General features: G+C 43.4%; 1 protein-coding gene across 1 annotated transcript in view; it reads left to right on the top strand.

The window, feature by feature from the left end:
* The window catches only part of LOC308111358 (teneurin-3), a gene marked incomplete at its 5' end in the record, with an annotated part of 187,682 nt that overhangs the window by 45,720 nt on the left and 125,203 nt on the right, over positions 1 to 16,759 (top strand). The window contains one exon of the mRNA XM_080466222.1: positions 15,787 to 16,012. Coding sequence (XP_080322348.1) covers positions 15,787 to 16,012 — 226 coding nt within the window. The remainder of the gene's footprint in view (positions 1 to 15,786; positions 16,013 to 16,759) is intronic.

Raw genomic sequence — 16,759 nt, 5'->3', positions numbered from 1 at the left:
TCGCTGTGAGCGTGACGCCACCCTCATGTCAGGGTGGGTGAGCTCTTAACTTTTAATCGAGTGCCATCACTGGGCTCACACCGCCTGCAGGTGGGCTATAAAGCAGTTTGCTGAATAGCACCGCGGGCTGTCGATCAGACGTGTGTCACCAAAAGCCTCCTCGGGATCTTTTCTCTCTCTCTCTTTTTGTTTTTCTGTCTTCTTCCTTTTTCATTTACCTCGTTTGTAATTTCTGACACACGTCAGACTCCCAGCTGCTGCCGGATCGCACATTGAAACTCCAGTTCAGGACGAAGTTCATGTCTCCGCCGCAGGGCACAGCCTGACCCTATAAAAACCTGCTGGAATCATTTAAAAACCTGGACGGGACTCCAGCTGATCTATTGGCACCCAACAGTCTTCGTGTTGAGAGTTTTAAAGAAAAGATCTGCTTCCTGCAACAACATCTGAAATCCCTAAATAACAACAATTCTTCATAAATTAAAACCTGAACAGCTTTGGGTTTGTTGCTGCTTTGCCTTTTCGGTGTTCGTCTTACTTGTTTGTGCTCAGGGAGATGTGGAGACGCTGCTCAATGTTTGTGAACAGGCTCAACGTGCAGAACATGTCAGCGTTGTGATTCCTCAATCCAAACCGTGGTAATGTGCTAAAAGCTTCTCGCTTCAAGGTCAAACCTGTAACAATAGCCCAGTCTAGCTCCTTTCAGAGCTCTCGATGTGTTTGGGGCCGTTTTCACATCTTGGTTGTAGTATAAGGTAACTCCGAGGAGTCAAACACGTTTCACATTCCACCATTTTCATCTTTATTGGGCTGGACCGGTGAAAAAGTGCCATAATAACCTTTAAATTAAACTCCTTTGCTGTAGCACAGAGCACACCGGATGAAAATGTTCATGTTTCACCAAACTATTATTATCGAAAAGGATTTCAATCTCAACATGAAGCCAATTTTAATGAAACCTTCAGGTGAAATATCTAGACAACTTCTTCTGTAGCTGTTGCATTCTGGGTGTTTTTACAACCCTCACCCTGACGGCGGTGGCTTTGAGGTCCCCCCCCCCCCCCCCCCCCCCCCCCCCCCCCCCCCCCCCCCCCCCCCCCCCCCCCCCCCCCCCCCCCCCGACAGCATGGCGTTGAGGCTAATACTGGTTCGCGAGCTCTCATGGCAGCATCACTGATACCTCAGCTCAGGTCTCAGTGTTGTGTCAAGGTACTTTAGAGGAATTTAATTTGAAAAAATCACAGTTTTCTTCCCAAAAAATGTATGATTGTCTTGGTGGTTTGGCAGATTGGGCCGATTTTGGTCCACAAGCCGTATGTTTGACAACCTTACACTAAACAATATGTGAGGTGACTTGATCCCTTTAAGTTTGTGGAAACGTGAGTAAAACTTACCAGCAAATGTACTCCCTTGGATCTAGTTTCACTGTTTATGTTATTATTAAATGGTGAAAAGATGTTACCTTCAAGGCCGCCTCATAGATCACTTCTTTTGGTGCCAAATAATTCTTAAACAAGATGTACTGTTGCTCTTTTAAGCCAGCTATTTGTTATAACATTTTGACACTTAATGAATATAAAGTGTTGCTCAACTGGGCCTCAAATGTGTGTGTGTGTGTGTGTGTGTGTGTGTGTGTGTCTGTGTGTGTGTGTGTGTGTGTGTGCGTGCGTGCGTGTGTGTGCGTGCGTGCGTGCGTGCGTGTGTGTGTGTGTGTGTGTGTGTGTGTACGATGGCACTTGATAAATTGTTGTGATCTGACTCGCTGTGGTGGGAAACACTGGTGACGTGTGGATGGAGGATTGGATAAATGTGCTGCAGCAGGTTCAAGGCACTTTAGTGACCACGTGTCCTGTGTGTGTTTCCACCCTGGGACTTGGCAGTGGTGAAGCCACGGCAGGTCTGCACTGTGTGAAGGTATATTTACAGTATTTATATCCGCTCTGGATTCCTGTGCTGCTGAGGATTTTACTGTACGTCAACCAAAAAAGAAAAAAAGAAAATGGGCTCTAAGAAATGCTGCTTTGATAAACCTCGGCTTATCACCCACACATTTCATCCCCCCCAGTGTCCTTATTCAACAAATTTGGCAATATTCTGGGCTACCTTCAGATGTAGTCGTTCCTGTGAGCTATTCTCTTTGTGTGTGTGTGTTCCTGCAATTCCTTCCAAAGCAGCCTCTGGAGAGAGAGCAGAGGAGGTATGTATGAGTTGGACGCCTCCTTGACAACACCTTGGAGGTAAAAATCAATGTCTGCCAAACAAAGTGAAATGTTAGGCTGCAGCCGATACATGACAGATGAGGCTTAGGGTGGTATTTTCTAAGGTGAATGAAGAGTGGAACGCAGGCAGGCTGTCTGCTGTTGTCAAGCAGAGCGGCATCAGAGAGAGTCTGAAGGACAGTACGTCTGACTTCCCTGACTACTTTTATTATTGATTAACATGATGTAGACATGTGTGAGAGCCACTCTGAACTGGATGTGGGGGGGTCAAAATTAAGAAGGACTGCACGGCGGATTAAACATTAAAGGCCAGTGGGGCTAATGAATTGTGATGCAGGGCCACTCAAGAGACCTCGCCTCCACCCGGGGTTCTACAAACTCCCGTCATCCTGATGAGAGCGGCTCGTCTGATCGCTTTCACAGCAAATCTGTACCGAGTCACACTTTTTTGACAGCTTATCTGTCAGAAGCCACATCAAAACAAAAATGACATTTTTTCATGTCAGTGCCCAGAATGTGAGGCTTTGGAAGATCTCCTCTTCCTGATGGTGGAGCTCCGGCTGTGCCGCTGAGCAGAAGCTGCAGAAGCAGCAGAAGCTGCAGAAGCTGCAGAAGCTGCAGAAGCTGCAGAAGCTGCAGAAGCAGCACACCTGGCCTGGCCTGGCCTGGCCTGGCCTGGCGCTTCACTGAGGAAACACAGTGTTGCTCCTCATGCATGATCAGTCTTCACCACTCCGGCAGTGACCTCAGCGCCGAGCCGTGGGCCATATCATGTTGCTGATTGAGCATGCACCGAGCCTCTGAGGGTACGCAGGTTACATCTGGGGTTTTTTTCTTGCCGAGAGGAGCGGAGGGTGTTCTTGGGGGGGGGGGGGGGGGGGGGGATCCAAAACATGAGTAGTGCTGGAAGGCTTTTCTCCCCGGGTTTTTCAAATCTATGTGTGTGTGTGTTTGTGAACATGTGTGTCGACTGTAGACCCTAACATGTGTTTGCACACATAATGGTTGATCACACCTGCCCATTGAAGGTATCGACAGCCCCCGTGAAGCCCTCCCCGCCATCTATAGTGCACAAGTTGGTGAGCAGTATAAGAATAACCCAATGATTTGTCTTATTATTATTATTCCTGTCCCGTGCTCTGCTCTGTGGCCAAGAGTAATGCAACAGTAGGGTATCAATTCATAGCCTCGGCCTCAGGAAAGCTCTTCGGAAAGCCGGGGGATTTTCAGCCTGTGTGCTGTAGCTTCAGCTTCGGAGCCAGACACTGCAGAAATGTTGGCTTACTGAATGATATGTGGGAATGTTGCAGTTGGAAGTCAGTCGTTGGGAGGAAATAAAGGCACCAACATGGATTGTTTGCTCATTGCAGTTCATTAGACGGAGCGGCTTTGGTGACAGTGCATTAATAAATTATAGCTGAGCGTATGAGCCAATGACAGACCAGGAAATTAAAACATAAATAAATAAATAAATAAATAAATCAACCTCAGATTGTGATTTAAGCATAATTCAAGACATTAATGTTTTATATTCATATTTGTATTTGCTATGTTGTTTTTTTTAACCTGCTGTCTGTTCAAATCAAACATATTTTACAATTAATTAGTTAAAACCTCCTAATGTTCGATAAGTGATTTACTTATCTGTACGTGGCTACACACAATAAGTACATCAGATTTAGGCCCCATTTACACAACAAGTACACAGGCATCGTTTTGTCTTTTAGTTTTAGAAAGTTTTACGTTTACTGTGAGCATGTGCAGAGCGTCACGTTACTACGGCTGTCTACTCGGGAGTCGAGACGAATTCCACGTTTTCCAAAAGTTGTATTTTCAGTGGCTCTGAGCACCGTTGTCGTGGAAACGGACACCCAAAAGGCAATGAAACTTTTGCATTTTCACTTTAAATTGTTGTCGTGGAAACGATTCCTCACTATATTGGTTGTGTAACTGTCAGAAAAGTACCAAAGAAAGATGCTTTGAACATATAATATGTTGGCATGTGATTAATTGGTTTGTTCATATTGAATATTTAAAAAAATCAAACAAACAAAAGTGCTCAGGGAGAACATGTCGCTGTAACTCTCTCATGGTAACCACAACTCCATTGTGAGGTCATACTTTACTGTTAAATACATGTTTTTATTTTAAATGATCTGTTTTGCATCATAACTTTAGAAGAAACCAAAAACTCTCCTGTTGTTTTGCTTGACATCAAAGTTTGTTTATTTATCAACAAAACCCTCCAATTTAATCTTGTAACTTTTAAAATCAGATTTTAAAATTTTAATTTTAAATTTCTTTATTTATAAGACGAGACAATCACTGCATCAGTCGAGGAAATAATCAGCCAACGAATCTTTAATTAAAATCATTAGTTGCTGTGATAAGAAATGAGATCCTGTTCCCAGGATTAGTTTAGTAAAAGCTGCGTTAGACTGCCGCCTGCTGATTAAACAGTCTTGCTTTATTCCAAAACTAACGCTTGTTTTGTTGGAACTGCGTGGATCTGGAAGTTGACAGAGTAACTGACGGGAGCACGCTGGTATATAATGGGCACATGATGCAAAATGCTGCTTGAAGTTCTGGCTCAGTGTTGAAACCCACTCCAGAGCATCATATAGGTTTCATTGTGCCATTTGTTTCTTCAATGTGCTGTAAAGACACACACGGTGTGAATTTCCTTCCCCTCAACTGCCCTCACAATGGAGGTGAAAATTAGTCATCTCTGCAAGTGGAGTGCATCCAGTTGAGAACAATATGCCAACAATTAATGAGGAGAAAGATAGGCTTTCCCATTTTCAGATGGATACTGCATCCTTTGTCTGCTTTCCTCACAAACGGAGCGATTTGCACAGGAAAGGCAATTATAGCAGCCATTGGAAAAGACTGCGCCACTACAACCATGAGTGGTTTGTTTTTTCCTGCAACCATTTTCTCAAGTGATTGGGGAAGCGAGCTGTAAATGAATGGGGAGGCACATGAATAGTTCTCAGAATACACGTCGCATTTCCATGACCCCTAAGATGGTGTAGACAACACTTTTTCTTTTTTTTTTTGTGCAATTACTAATTTCAAATCTATATTGCTTTAGTGAGAGGAGTGACTCACAGTTCAGCAGAGCTGGGTAACGTTGTTTTGCTGTTATTTCTGAGGCTCACGGGCTTCGTGCGAGTGGAAATAAATTGCTTAATATCCTTCACCAGGCTCCTGAATGTTTAAAAGCTTCTCTGCATGGCCGGGACCACCCTAACTAAAGTTTAATGTCAGCTCCATCAGCCCGTCGCCACCACAGCTACTGGCTCTTACTGAGGGCTCGAGCCACAACAGCGATTCAGACGGAGTGGGTGCCTCTCAGGGCCAGTCCAGTTCAAACAGACACAGCAGAAAGATGAAAACTGGACTTTCTATTTTTTCTAAACACGCTTTCAAAGCAGATTCACTCCAAAGAGCTGAACACTTTTGGAAGAAAGCTTGTCTCTGGTGTTTCCATTTCCTGCTTCCTTGTTGGTGATGTGGTTATATTACACAGTTATTCCCTCCGCCTGGTGCTGCAGGATCAGAACAGAAGACGGAGCGGCGGCAGGTTTGTGTTGGGATTGTCATTATTAGAGAGCATTTAATATGTAAACACGCTGGCAGGCCAACAGGAGCAGCGGCTTCCAGCAACCCAAGGTGGGATTGCAAATTTATGCCATGTAATTAACACTTAAGGAAAAAGGTTCATTAGTTTTTCATTGTGCTGAGAAATGCAACTGGTTCACAATCACTTGAATATGATATAATCCTAATTATGCTGGAATCAATATTTTACATGAACGAGTCAGCTCTGTTCTGTGAACGAGTTCATTTGTTGTGGAAAACCCACGCAGAATCGTTCTGGCACTTCAAATATTAAAAGCGAAGCTCTGCAGCCTTGTGAAAACAGGCCTCGTATCGCTGTTTATCTTTATTTATCAGTGACGACTCCCATTATCTCCGACGATTTATCATCGGGGATAAACAGCGAATTATGTGAACATCTTTGTCACGTCGACGTGTTGACACAACAATTCATGTCAAATAGAAATCATGTTTATGCTACTTTTAATGCTCGCTCTGCGGGATTCCTCCGCCTAAAAAAACAGTGCATTACTTCTTGACAATGGAAATCAATGCTCTAATGCGCTTTGTGACTTTGCGTCTTTGGGATTCTTGAAAAGTGAGGCTACGTCTCAAATAACTGTCTTTTCAATAAATCCAGCCGAATGGTTAAGTATCAATTGCTTATCGAGCTCCGTTGGAAATTAATTGAGTGGCAGGTTGATGAAATCTTGGGAGGACAAGGTATAAATTTTACAAAAGTAAGAACTGGCACACATCCTGGAGGACTGCGCCAGGTTTTTTAGTTCTTCAGGTTTGTGAAAATACAGTAACGTCGGTGCTGAACAGCCTGCAGTAAACTCCGAGAGGACTGGGTTTCATCTAGGTGTGAACAAAATCTCACTGGACAAACAAGGAAGCAAAGCTTGTCCACACATGAACAAATACAACCCAGTGTTTTGTCAGCAGGCTAATTGTCAAAGCAGCTTTTGAGAAGGAGTGTAATTGCTATGTAATAGGAGAGCTGTCAGAAAGAACTGCTAAGCAGTCATCATCTGTATGATGATCTGCCATCTGCAGCACAGTGAGCAGGAGGGGGGGGGGGGGGGCAACAGTGATGTGAAGATGCTTATTTCCACTGTGCATCCTCACTGGGTTCACTTTTTTTTTAAAGTGTGTTTACAAAATGTACGTTGTAATTGAACAGCGGGCTCAGAGCTGGTGTCCGACGTGACGGGATGGATTCACGTCCGATTGTGTAGGAGACATTTCATTCCAGGGTAAATGGGTTGTCTTCTTTCCATAATGCAATGATTATGTCATCCTTGAAATATTGGTTACATCCTGGTTCCCCTGCTCGGAAATAGCTTGAAAGAAATGTCTGTCTTTGATCAGATAGAACGTGGGGAGAGGAGTGTGGCCGGGCGGTGAGAGCGCTGAAGGAGCTCTGGCAGCAAATATGATGGAATTCACTTCGTCTTCGTTTGCTCCCTTTTTTTTTTTACCCTCAAAACTCCCAAGTCCCTGAAAATTGGCGACTCTCTTTGCAGAGTAAATCCCCAAACTCACCTAGGGCAAGGTTGTTCTGATGCCCCCCCCCAGGCCTCCTGCTGAGACGCCACTGTCTCTTCTCCTGCCTTCCACAGCTGAGCCCAGGTGAAAAGAAACCCAGTCGGTGATGAGAATGAATTTATTGATTTGACATATATAAACATCTTACTGGTCCAAATGGCATGTTTTATCATGGACTTCATCCATTATTCATTTCATATAAATCGAGGCAAGAGGACTCTCCCATATTTGATCAAATTGAGTCTCTGCAGAGTGGAAATGCTGCGTTTCTTCATTCAACAGCAAATAGCTTCTTTTTTTTTTTTTATTGTTGTTTAAAAAAAACACGAAAAAAAACCCCAACAACCCTTAAGCTGTAATAGAAAAGCCGCGGCCTCTCTAAGTTTTGTGATCTGTTTTGATGAAATTCTTGTGATGCACACAGTATGCAATTTTCCTATTGGTGAAGGGCAAGCCAGTCAAAGCAAATGCCCTTTCAGTTCCATTAGCAGTTGCATCAGTCTCTTAATGGAGAGTAAAATGGCACAAGACCTTTTGCAGTACTTACACAATGAATATGAAAAGGCTTTCACCGAGCTGGCCAGGCTTAGTGAGTGCAAAATGGCTTTTAATTGTGTCCCGGCTCGGTGTTGGAACATAATTCGTAGTATTCAAGGCTTGTCGATGCTCTAATGAAAAAGAGATATTTTCAGAGGAGCGAACATCATAGAAAACTAATTGGCCTGATCACCTGAGAATCAACAGCGTCAAAAAGTTCAAGAAAATGTAGAGCAATCTGAAATGGTCTGGCAGACAATGGTAGCCTCTCACAGCTATTTTACAAAAAAGGAGGGAGACTCGTGGCTGGGAGTCAGGTGGAGGTTAACACTCTGACCCCACACAGTGGAGAATCCCCGGGTGGAGGCTGGCGGGGGTCTTTCCATGTGGAGTTTTGTTCAGTTACTCCGCCTCACTCCCGCAGTTCAAACACGTGTTGAAGGTTAATTGTTGACTTTAAACTGCCAGTGTGTGTGTGAGTGGCTCCACCCAGTTACTGAGACCCTGATTACACCGTTTCAGGTGAAGACGGAAGCTTTCGTTGTCTTCTGGCTTTACACAACAACGCCACCGAGTCACTGAAGATGCAACTTTTTGAAAATGGCTCCCAAGATTGAAGTTTTCAAAAAAGGCTCAGAGTCCGCCTCCATGGAACTTTTATGAACGGCTGCTACTGCACATGTGCACCATGGTCCTCGCAGATACTTGTAAATATCGTCCATTTCAGTAGACAGACAATAACAAGGTTTGTCTCCAGAGTGTCATGACTCCTATTGTTGATGTTTACAGCTTATTGTTCTCTGCTGTATGTGTGTGTGGCTTCAATACAAAAACAAAACACAACGCCGGCGCCTGGCCTGAGATCCGAACGCCATCATTTTCACTGTTTCTGCCGCTTCCGTGTAAACCAACACAGTTTTTGAAAAACGATGCATTTTCACTGGAAATGCTCTGGTGTTGACGGGATCTGGGATTGGCTAAGATCCTACAAACTACAGATGTTTTTAAACAAATAACAAAAACCTACATAAAAAAAAAGCCTTAATTTTCTTTTATGTTTGAATCTAATAATCCCTACAATTAGAAACCTTTTCTAACTTAACTTTGAGATTGTTTAAATGTAAAGTGTGCTAAGAATCAAATTTATTATTATTATTATTATTATTATTATTATTATTATTATTATTGTTGTTGTTGTTGTTGTTGTTGTTGTTGTTGTTGTTGTTATATCCTGCTGAGTAATAAATGAACCATTTCATTGTCCTTTTAGTTTGTGTGTATTTTCATATTATCTCAGACTGACTCCTCATGTGATCTTTTCATTTGGAGTATTTAAATGAAGGTTTGGCCGAGTTATTTATACTCTGTTCATACCAGGACGATCAACTGGAAACGTAAATGTATTGAAAGTTAATCGGAAGCTATCGAAAATGTAGACTTGAATATGTTGATGAAGGATGTTTTAGATGTATTATAGCGTTACAGAAAATAAATCAGAATTAAAGAAAAAACAAGACTAAATCTAATCTGTCTCAAAGTTATTTGAGGTACAAGACAAATTGTCTCCGATCACAACAGCAGATTGTTTTCACTAATAAATTGCTGAGCCGGATGCAAAACTAAACCGTGCAAAAACATGGTGCATTAATCTGCAGTCAGCATAAACTCCTAAACTCCTCTCAGCCTTTTGCACTCAGACAATATTCCCTGTTCAGGAAGGCAAACATGCTAAATCGATCGCCTGTGTTATTCTGCGTGTTTGTCAGATTTGGTCCTCGGTCTGGCGTACATCAGCCCTCAGTGTGTGTGTGTGTGTGTGTGTGTGTGTGTGTGTGTGTGTGTGTGTGTGTGTGTGTGTGTGTATACTTTTTCTACAAGCAGACCTTCAGTAGATCAGGCCAGCAGTCAGCTGGGAGCTCCAGCTCCCCGCTACCTTCAGCTGGATAAAGAGATCTAGAGGGTGGATGGATGGACCTTCGACTGGATAAACCTAAAATAAAAACTTGAAAAAGCAACGAGGAGAGCAAACTGCAGAGCTGATGATAGACATTTTTAGTTCACTAATACACCCCACCCCACTTTTCTCTTGTGAGCGTTGTGTCATAAGTCAGTCATCACATCAGAAATCCTCCAACAAACCTGAGTAAAAGGAATTTAAATCAGGGTCTCACTCCTGGTGGTGTTTACATAAAAATGCAGCGTCTTCAGAAAACTACATTTGATAGGTGCTGCAAGCATCATTAAGATGGGAATGAGTTTATCATTTCACTCCTGGCATGAAGTATTAATCACAGAGGTCCTTTAAAGCATGTTGCTGATGGAGATGATGGCAAGCTGACGTTAAGGAATTATGCAAAGGAGGCATCCGTCTTGATCTGATTTCAAAGTAAAGCCCCATAAAGCACCCAGCTGTTTCATCTGCCTTCCTAGTTAGTGAGACTCCACATTAAAGGCCTTTTTTATTCCCTCTGTGTCTTGATGGGAGATAATGCTGGCCTTTTTTTATAGGCTCATTGTTTTGTGTGTTTATTTCTTCTTCTTCTTCTTCTTCTTCGTCTTCGTCTTCGTCTTCGTCTTCGTCTTTGTCTTTGTCTTCTTCTTCTTCAAAAAAAGTGCACTCCAACATATGCCGGCAGCGGTTCTTGTAAGTGACTGTGGTTTGATGCCAAACGCACATATGTTAGTGCAATTTGCACAAGTGGCAAATCTTTTAACTGAGATATATGTGTGCATAATTAATTGCTAAAAGTTCTGGTGTAATTGGGTTTGGGATCTAAATACTTAAAAGGCAATAACTTTAAGTTGTGTGATATCTCAAAGGGTGTGGGGGAGTTCAGTGGAGTTTCTCAATGTTGGTTGGGGTGGGGTGGGGGTGGTGGGGTGGGGTGGTGGTAGTGGGGGTGGTGGGGGGGTATTTCATTCACCAAAAGGCAAAATACAGGTCATTTCTACCATCTCATCATCTGTATCGTCCAATCCATGGCCTGAATCAATCAGCACTGCCAACGGGTGAAGGCCTGGCGCCCCCCGGACAGATCACCAGTCCATTACGCCACACACACACACACACACACACACACACACACACACACACACACACACACACACACACACACACACACACACACACACACACACACACACACACACACACACACACACACACACTGACAAGCAGTTTCGAATCACCAGTTAAACCACTTGTGTCAAATAAGTTTTAATTCAGGGGCTGCAAGTTCATCTTCAGTAGGTCGGACCTATAAAATATTGTCATAAGAAACTTTAAATTGAAACTTTGTAGATTCTCTTTGCCGTGGCGCAGAGAATACAAAATAAAAGTGTCTTTATTTTTGCAAAAACCAAACAGTTATGAACAAATGACTGCAACTTATGGAAATGACTACAATCACAACCTATAGGGTCATATCATATAAAATCCCTTCCTGAAGGTTCTCCAGCAGTACTACTCGTCCCCATACCTGGACTGACGTCCCAGAAGTGAAGACAGTCTGTCCTCTCTGTCCCTGGCATGTTTCAGGTTATAAAAAGTGTGTTGCTCCAAGTAGCCAATCAGAATCAAACCCTATATAGTGTCATCGGGGGTTTAGCCAATCCCAATCAAGGTAGGCCCTCCCTTTGACTCCTCCCACAATTAGACAGCTCTGCTCTGCAATTTTTATGTTACAAAATACGGTGAAATTTCCAACAAACTGCTCCTGTGGCATTAGGCCTGTTTTTAAAAACGGCACGGCTTTGCGGCTAGTTTGATAGCAATGCTTTGGCTCGTTTTCACAGCAGCATCACTGAAATCTCAAATGGAGTCTCAGTGTTGTTGTGTTGAACTGTCTGAGGAAACCTCCACCAGCACAGGAACAATATAAAAACTCTCCACATAAATACCCCAAAGCGTGGACTCAACCTGGGTACCTTCTTATTGTGAGTACGAGTGCTAACCACTGCTCCACTGCACCACCCAGATCATTTATATTGTTCTTTCAAATCGCCGCTTCTCCCACACCGGAACAGTAAATTGACTCTAATTGCTCCACATCGTTATAGTTGCTTGGCACTTGTCCTGGCGTGAAACAATCCATAGTAGATTTTCCTGCTTTGGCTTTTTCAGTGAAAAGTGTCATTGGCAGGCGGGCCAACGCGCTCCATGCAGTGGGTTTAATTCAGTTCATGGAGCTTTGTGTTCCCTGAGTGCATTGTGGGATTATACATTCAGAATTGCTGCATGTCAAATCCCACTTCTTTGAAGGTTTTAGTTGGTTGCTTTCAGATTGTTAGGCTCAGCGTGCGCTCTCACCTCAGAAAACACTTCATGCTTCCGTTCAGGTGTCTCATCTTTACTTGTTGATTTGTCAGAAATTGATTGAAGAGTAATCACAAACTGATGGCGGTGGAAGCATTCCGACCGGAGGCTCATCTCCGCTTGCTGTGCCCGCACTATTCCCCATCAGCCCACAATGCACTGCACACTGTATTATTCTTTATGGTACTTGAAGTTAGCCTATGCTGCATTTTCAGACTCTCCAGCTGCAACCTGAACAAGGACAATCAAGACGTTGGGATCAATACACAGAGATAAACGGAGGCACATTTGTGGAATATCTCTCCTGTCTTTATTTGCAGGGTGTAATGAGAGGGGCAGATTGTACTCACAAAGCGACTGTCGCATGTGAGCAGGCAGCTTAAACAGGAGAACAAATCAGCAGCTTTACGGTCTTAATAAAAGACGGGCTTTTGATGTTTTTAAAGAGGATTTCTGCTCCTGGTATAGAAAAGTATGAAAAGGTTTTTGGGGTTACAAATGGAGCCTGTTTTGATCTTTTCTGTGTAAATAATTAATAAAAAAGAGAAAGTATAATCTAAAGTAATAGTTTCTGGTTATTAACATTGTGCTTACCTCCATCATTTGGTGTTATTTTGTTTTACCGACACAGCTCTCATTGCCCACTCAGCTTCATTTCCCTTCCAGGATCACTGACATCTCACCGTTGCATCAGTACACGCTCATTAGATAAAAAAATGCATCTGCTGGAAAGTGAAGTGGAGCTCAAGGGTGCTGCAGGCGCGTACGGAAGAATATGGCCCAGAGGTGAAGTGAAACCAGCCAGTGTTGGTAGATAATCCACATTTCTATTAGCCTGCTTAGCACCTTCCTAATAGGACTCAGTCCAGCCCAGAGACGTCTTGTCTTCGTTCCCACTCAGTCATGGCCTCCTTGAACATTTCCCAAACAACGACACCGCTTCTGATCTCGGGTGTAATTCCTGAGTTCAGTTCAGGAGCGGCCAGCGACCGAGAGCAGGGCTGTCCAACATGAGGCCCGTTGGTCAAGACCGGGCCCCCGAGACGTTCAAACCTGGCCAAACCACCACTCACATGGTGGAGTTACACAACACAACACCAGACCGGTGAGATATTGGTGATGCTGTCATGAAAGCTATCAAACCAGCCCCAAAGCGCCGCCGCCAGGGTGAGGTTGTGAAAACACCCACAATGCAACAGCTATAGGAGAGGGGTTTCATTGTTTTTCCATGTTGAGATTGTTGTAATTTTTGGAAAGAATTGTTTGGTTTTTGTGAAAATAGAGAAATTTCCATCATGTAGACTCTTCGCGTCGAACCACAACAAAGAAAAACTTCAAAGTTTAAATTTGAAGGTTAGTGTGGCTCGAGCTCACTGATTCTACCCACTCAAGATGAACATGTGCTGCTTGGGGCCCCTGGAATGAAATGTGTTTGACACCCCTGATCCAGAGGATTTTTAGGGATTGGCCACATCGAGAGTCGAACATGAAGAGCTGAAAAAAAGTGATGAAAATGAAGCCTGACACTGATCTGTGAGATTAATATTTAGACTTTTGACATATTCATTTTCCACTGTCAGCATTAACATCAGGACATACGCGTCCCTGTGTTGCATCAGTCTCTTTACTGTTTCATTCACTGCAGATTGGTCAATTATCCACAAGAACCGTAAACATACTGGCTAATATATCTCAATTTCATCCATTCATCCAACTCGGGGTCGGGGGTCATTCCTGACCATCGGGGCCTGCAGATTATTTCCTATATATTTCATCAAATCTTTTAGTCCGATTTATTTTTTAGAAACTGAAGACAGTCTCTGGAACAACCTTTATGCTGTACAAAAAGAATCAAAAGAAATCTGCCAGGGTAAGAGCGGTTGACGTATCTAAAACTGAAACCCAACACATTGATCACCACGGTGGTTTTGCAGCCGTGAGAAGGTATTTATAGTGAAGATGAATTTGCATGAAAGCTGAGCTATGTACTTATTGGAACTAAAACTGAGGGGGAAATCTTCTTTTCATTAAATATAGGTTATTATACTATTTGTTTGCTGCTCTGGGAATCGTGTTTGACTAGATTTAATAACCCCCTCTCCAAAGAAAGTTTGGATGGACTTCCTAAGTCCACGTTTTGCCTCGTATTTGCAGTCAGAATTAAATATTGCTCATCGCTCCCCCCGCTCCAGCTGAGTGGCCTTTTGTCACGTCTGATTGTACTCTGCGTTACGTCTGCCTGCCTTTCAAGCGCTCTGTGTGTCTACCTGGCAGTCCATCTGTCCTTCTTCAGAGGAAAGCGGTGTTCAAAAGGTTAGCCGTCCATAAAAACACATTTATAGACGGCTATTTGACATCATTACGGGGAACAGTGTCCTTCCTTCCAACTAGCAGAGAGCAGCTTTACTCCCTGTAATCAGACTTATTGCAATATTGCTTTTAATATATGTTTGATGTGGTCTTGCTTTGAAGCCCAGAGCAGTGGTAGCAGCAGTCTGCCTGTATAGTAGCCTAAAGGTTTTTACCTCGCAGCGCTGAAAGTGATTTGCTGAGCTCTGAGTGGTATTCATGTTTCCTGCTGGCTTTGTGAAACCAAATGGCTCGTTTGTCCCCGTCGAGCTGCTTGTTTTGTACGAACAGAGAAGTGGAAGCACACAGACAAGGACGAAAAGTCTTTCTTTTTTTTTAAACTGTTGCTCGTGTCCTTTCGAGCGAAGTTGCTCTTCTCATCCGGCATCTGTAGTTTCTAATGTGTTTTTACGCACAGGCTGGAGAAAACAAAGGTTAAATTATGCGCTGGCCTCCAGTGTTTATTTGCTCTGTATTTAAACTCCTTTAGGCGTTGTAAAAAAATTAACGCTGTCAGTGCAAAAACAACAGAAGCTCCTAAAAGACACAACTCCCAGCGTTCTCAAAGCCTCCGTGAGGCAAGAAAGACGATCCCCATTTGGGGCTCATTGGAGCAAATCAGAATTGTCAGCACTGTGGGTTTTTACCTTTTAAACAGGGAAGATGGATAGATAATCACCACATGCCATTCTGGGGGCCAATTACACAGCTTTGTGTGAAATTGGAAAACCTGTTCTCTCAGAGCTCTAATGGATGTTCTGGTCATTAGTTATTTGAGAGTCTTCTCTGGCTGTAATCAAACGTGAAACATTGCGTTAAGCGCCCATAAAGGAACAGCTGCCTCTCTAAGTGACCTTCTGTTTAAGAGAACCCAACTGTCAGCCGTGTGGCGTTTTGTGACAATTATTATGTGTATCGCCATAAAAGCAGCTCTTATTCCCCTTGTTTTTTTGCAGTGGTTGCATCTCATCTAAATGTCTTGCTCTTGGTTGTATTTACTTTTCTGGTTCTGCATGCTTTCATATCTTCCTTAGAAGGCAGATGAATAATCTTACACATCTGCTGTTCTGGCAGTCAGCGTTTGACTGTGGGCGTATTTTTAATCAGCTGAATAATAAATGGCTTTTTTGATTAGATTCTTTTCTTTTTCCGCTGTTCAGATGACTTGAATGAAGATGTTGATGTCTCTCCGTTCTCTCATCTCCTCCCCAGGTGACCATCTGTCCACTCAGAAAGCCCCGCCTCCTCTCCCGCCGGCGCCGCCTCCGCACAAACAGCATCCGTCCATCACCTCCCTGAGCCGCAGCTCACTGGCCAATCAGAGGAGCCCCAGTCCACCGCCCACAGCCGGCCTGGCGGCCGACTTGCAGAGTACGGCGGAATGCGTCCAGCTGCAGGACAGCTGGGTGCTGGGCAGCAATGTGGCCCTGGAGAGCAGGTGAGTGAAGCCAGAGACCTGCAACGGCAGCGGATCCCCCATGGTGGATTCACAGGATCCACTGGACCTGGTGGATCAGGTAGATCACGTTGATCCTGTAAATCTACCACATCCACCATATATATATATATATATATATATATATATATATATATATATATATATATATATATATATATATATATGAGCTCAACTGGATCCAATAGATCCACCAGGTCAACCTCATCCATTTGGTCCACCAAATTGATCTGAGCCACGGGATCTGTCATGTCCATCATATCAACCAGATCTGATCTGATCAACTGGACCTGGTGGAGTCACGTGATCTACTGGATCAACCAGATCCAACAGATTCAAAGGTCCATTGGATCCTCCACATCGATCTGATCTACCAGATCCTCCAGATTTATCACCGGAATAAAAGAATCCGATCCACCAGATCCACAAACACATGCATCTTACTTTCATTTAAAAAACAAACTGATATGAAATAATTGAGTGGGAGGAAAGTCGAAGTCACACGCGTCTGTTCTTTACCCAACAGCTGTTCTAAAGTTCACAGCTTGTATCTTATATCGAGTATAAAAACAAAAGACTGTCTCCAAATATATGAATATATAATTTGATTGTAAAAAACTGGCCATAAGTAGATCATTTGACCTCACAATACCAGGAACAACCACAGTGCAACCCTGAGGGGCGGAACTGAAGCAGGGTTCTTTTAAACTACTAACAAATAGTGAGAAA

The sequence above is a fragment of the Lipophrys pholis genome, assembly GCF_963383615.2.
Source record: "Lipophrys pholis genome assembly, chromosome: 6".
Classification (NCBI taxonomy): Eukaryota; Metazoa; Chordata; class Actinopteri; order Blenniiformes; family Blenniidae; genus Lipophrys; species Lipophrys pholis.
This window is presented reverse-complemented; position numbering and strand designations above follow the sequence as displayed.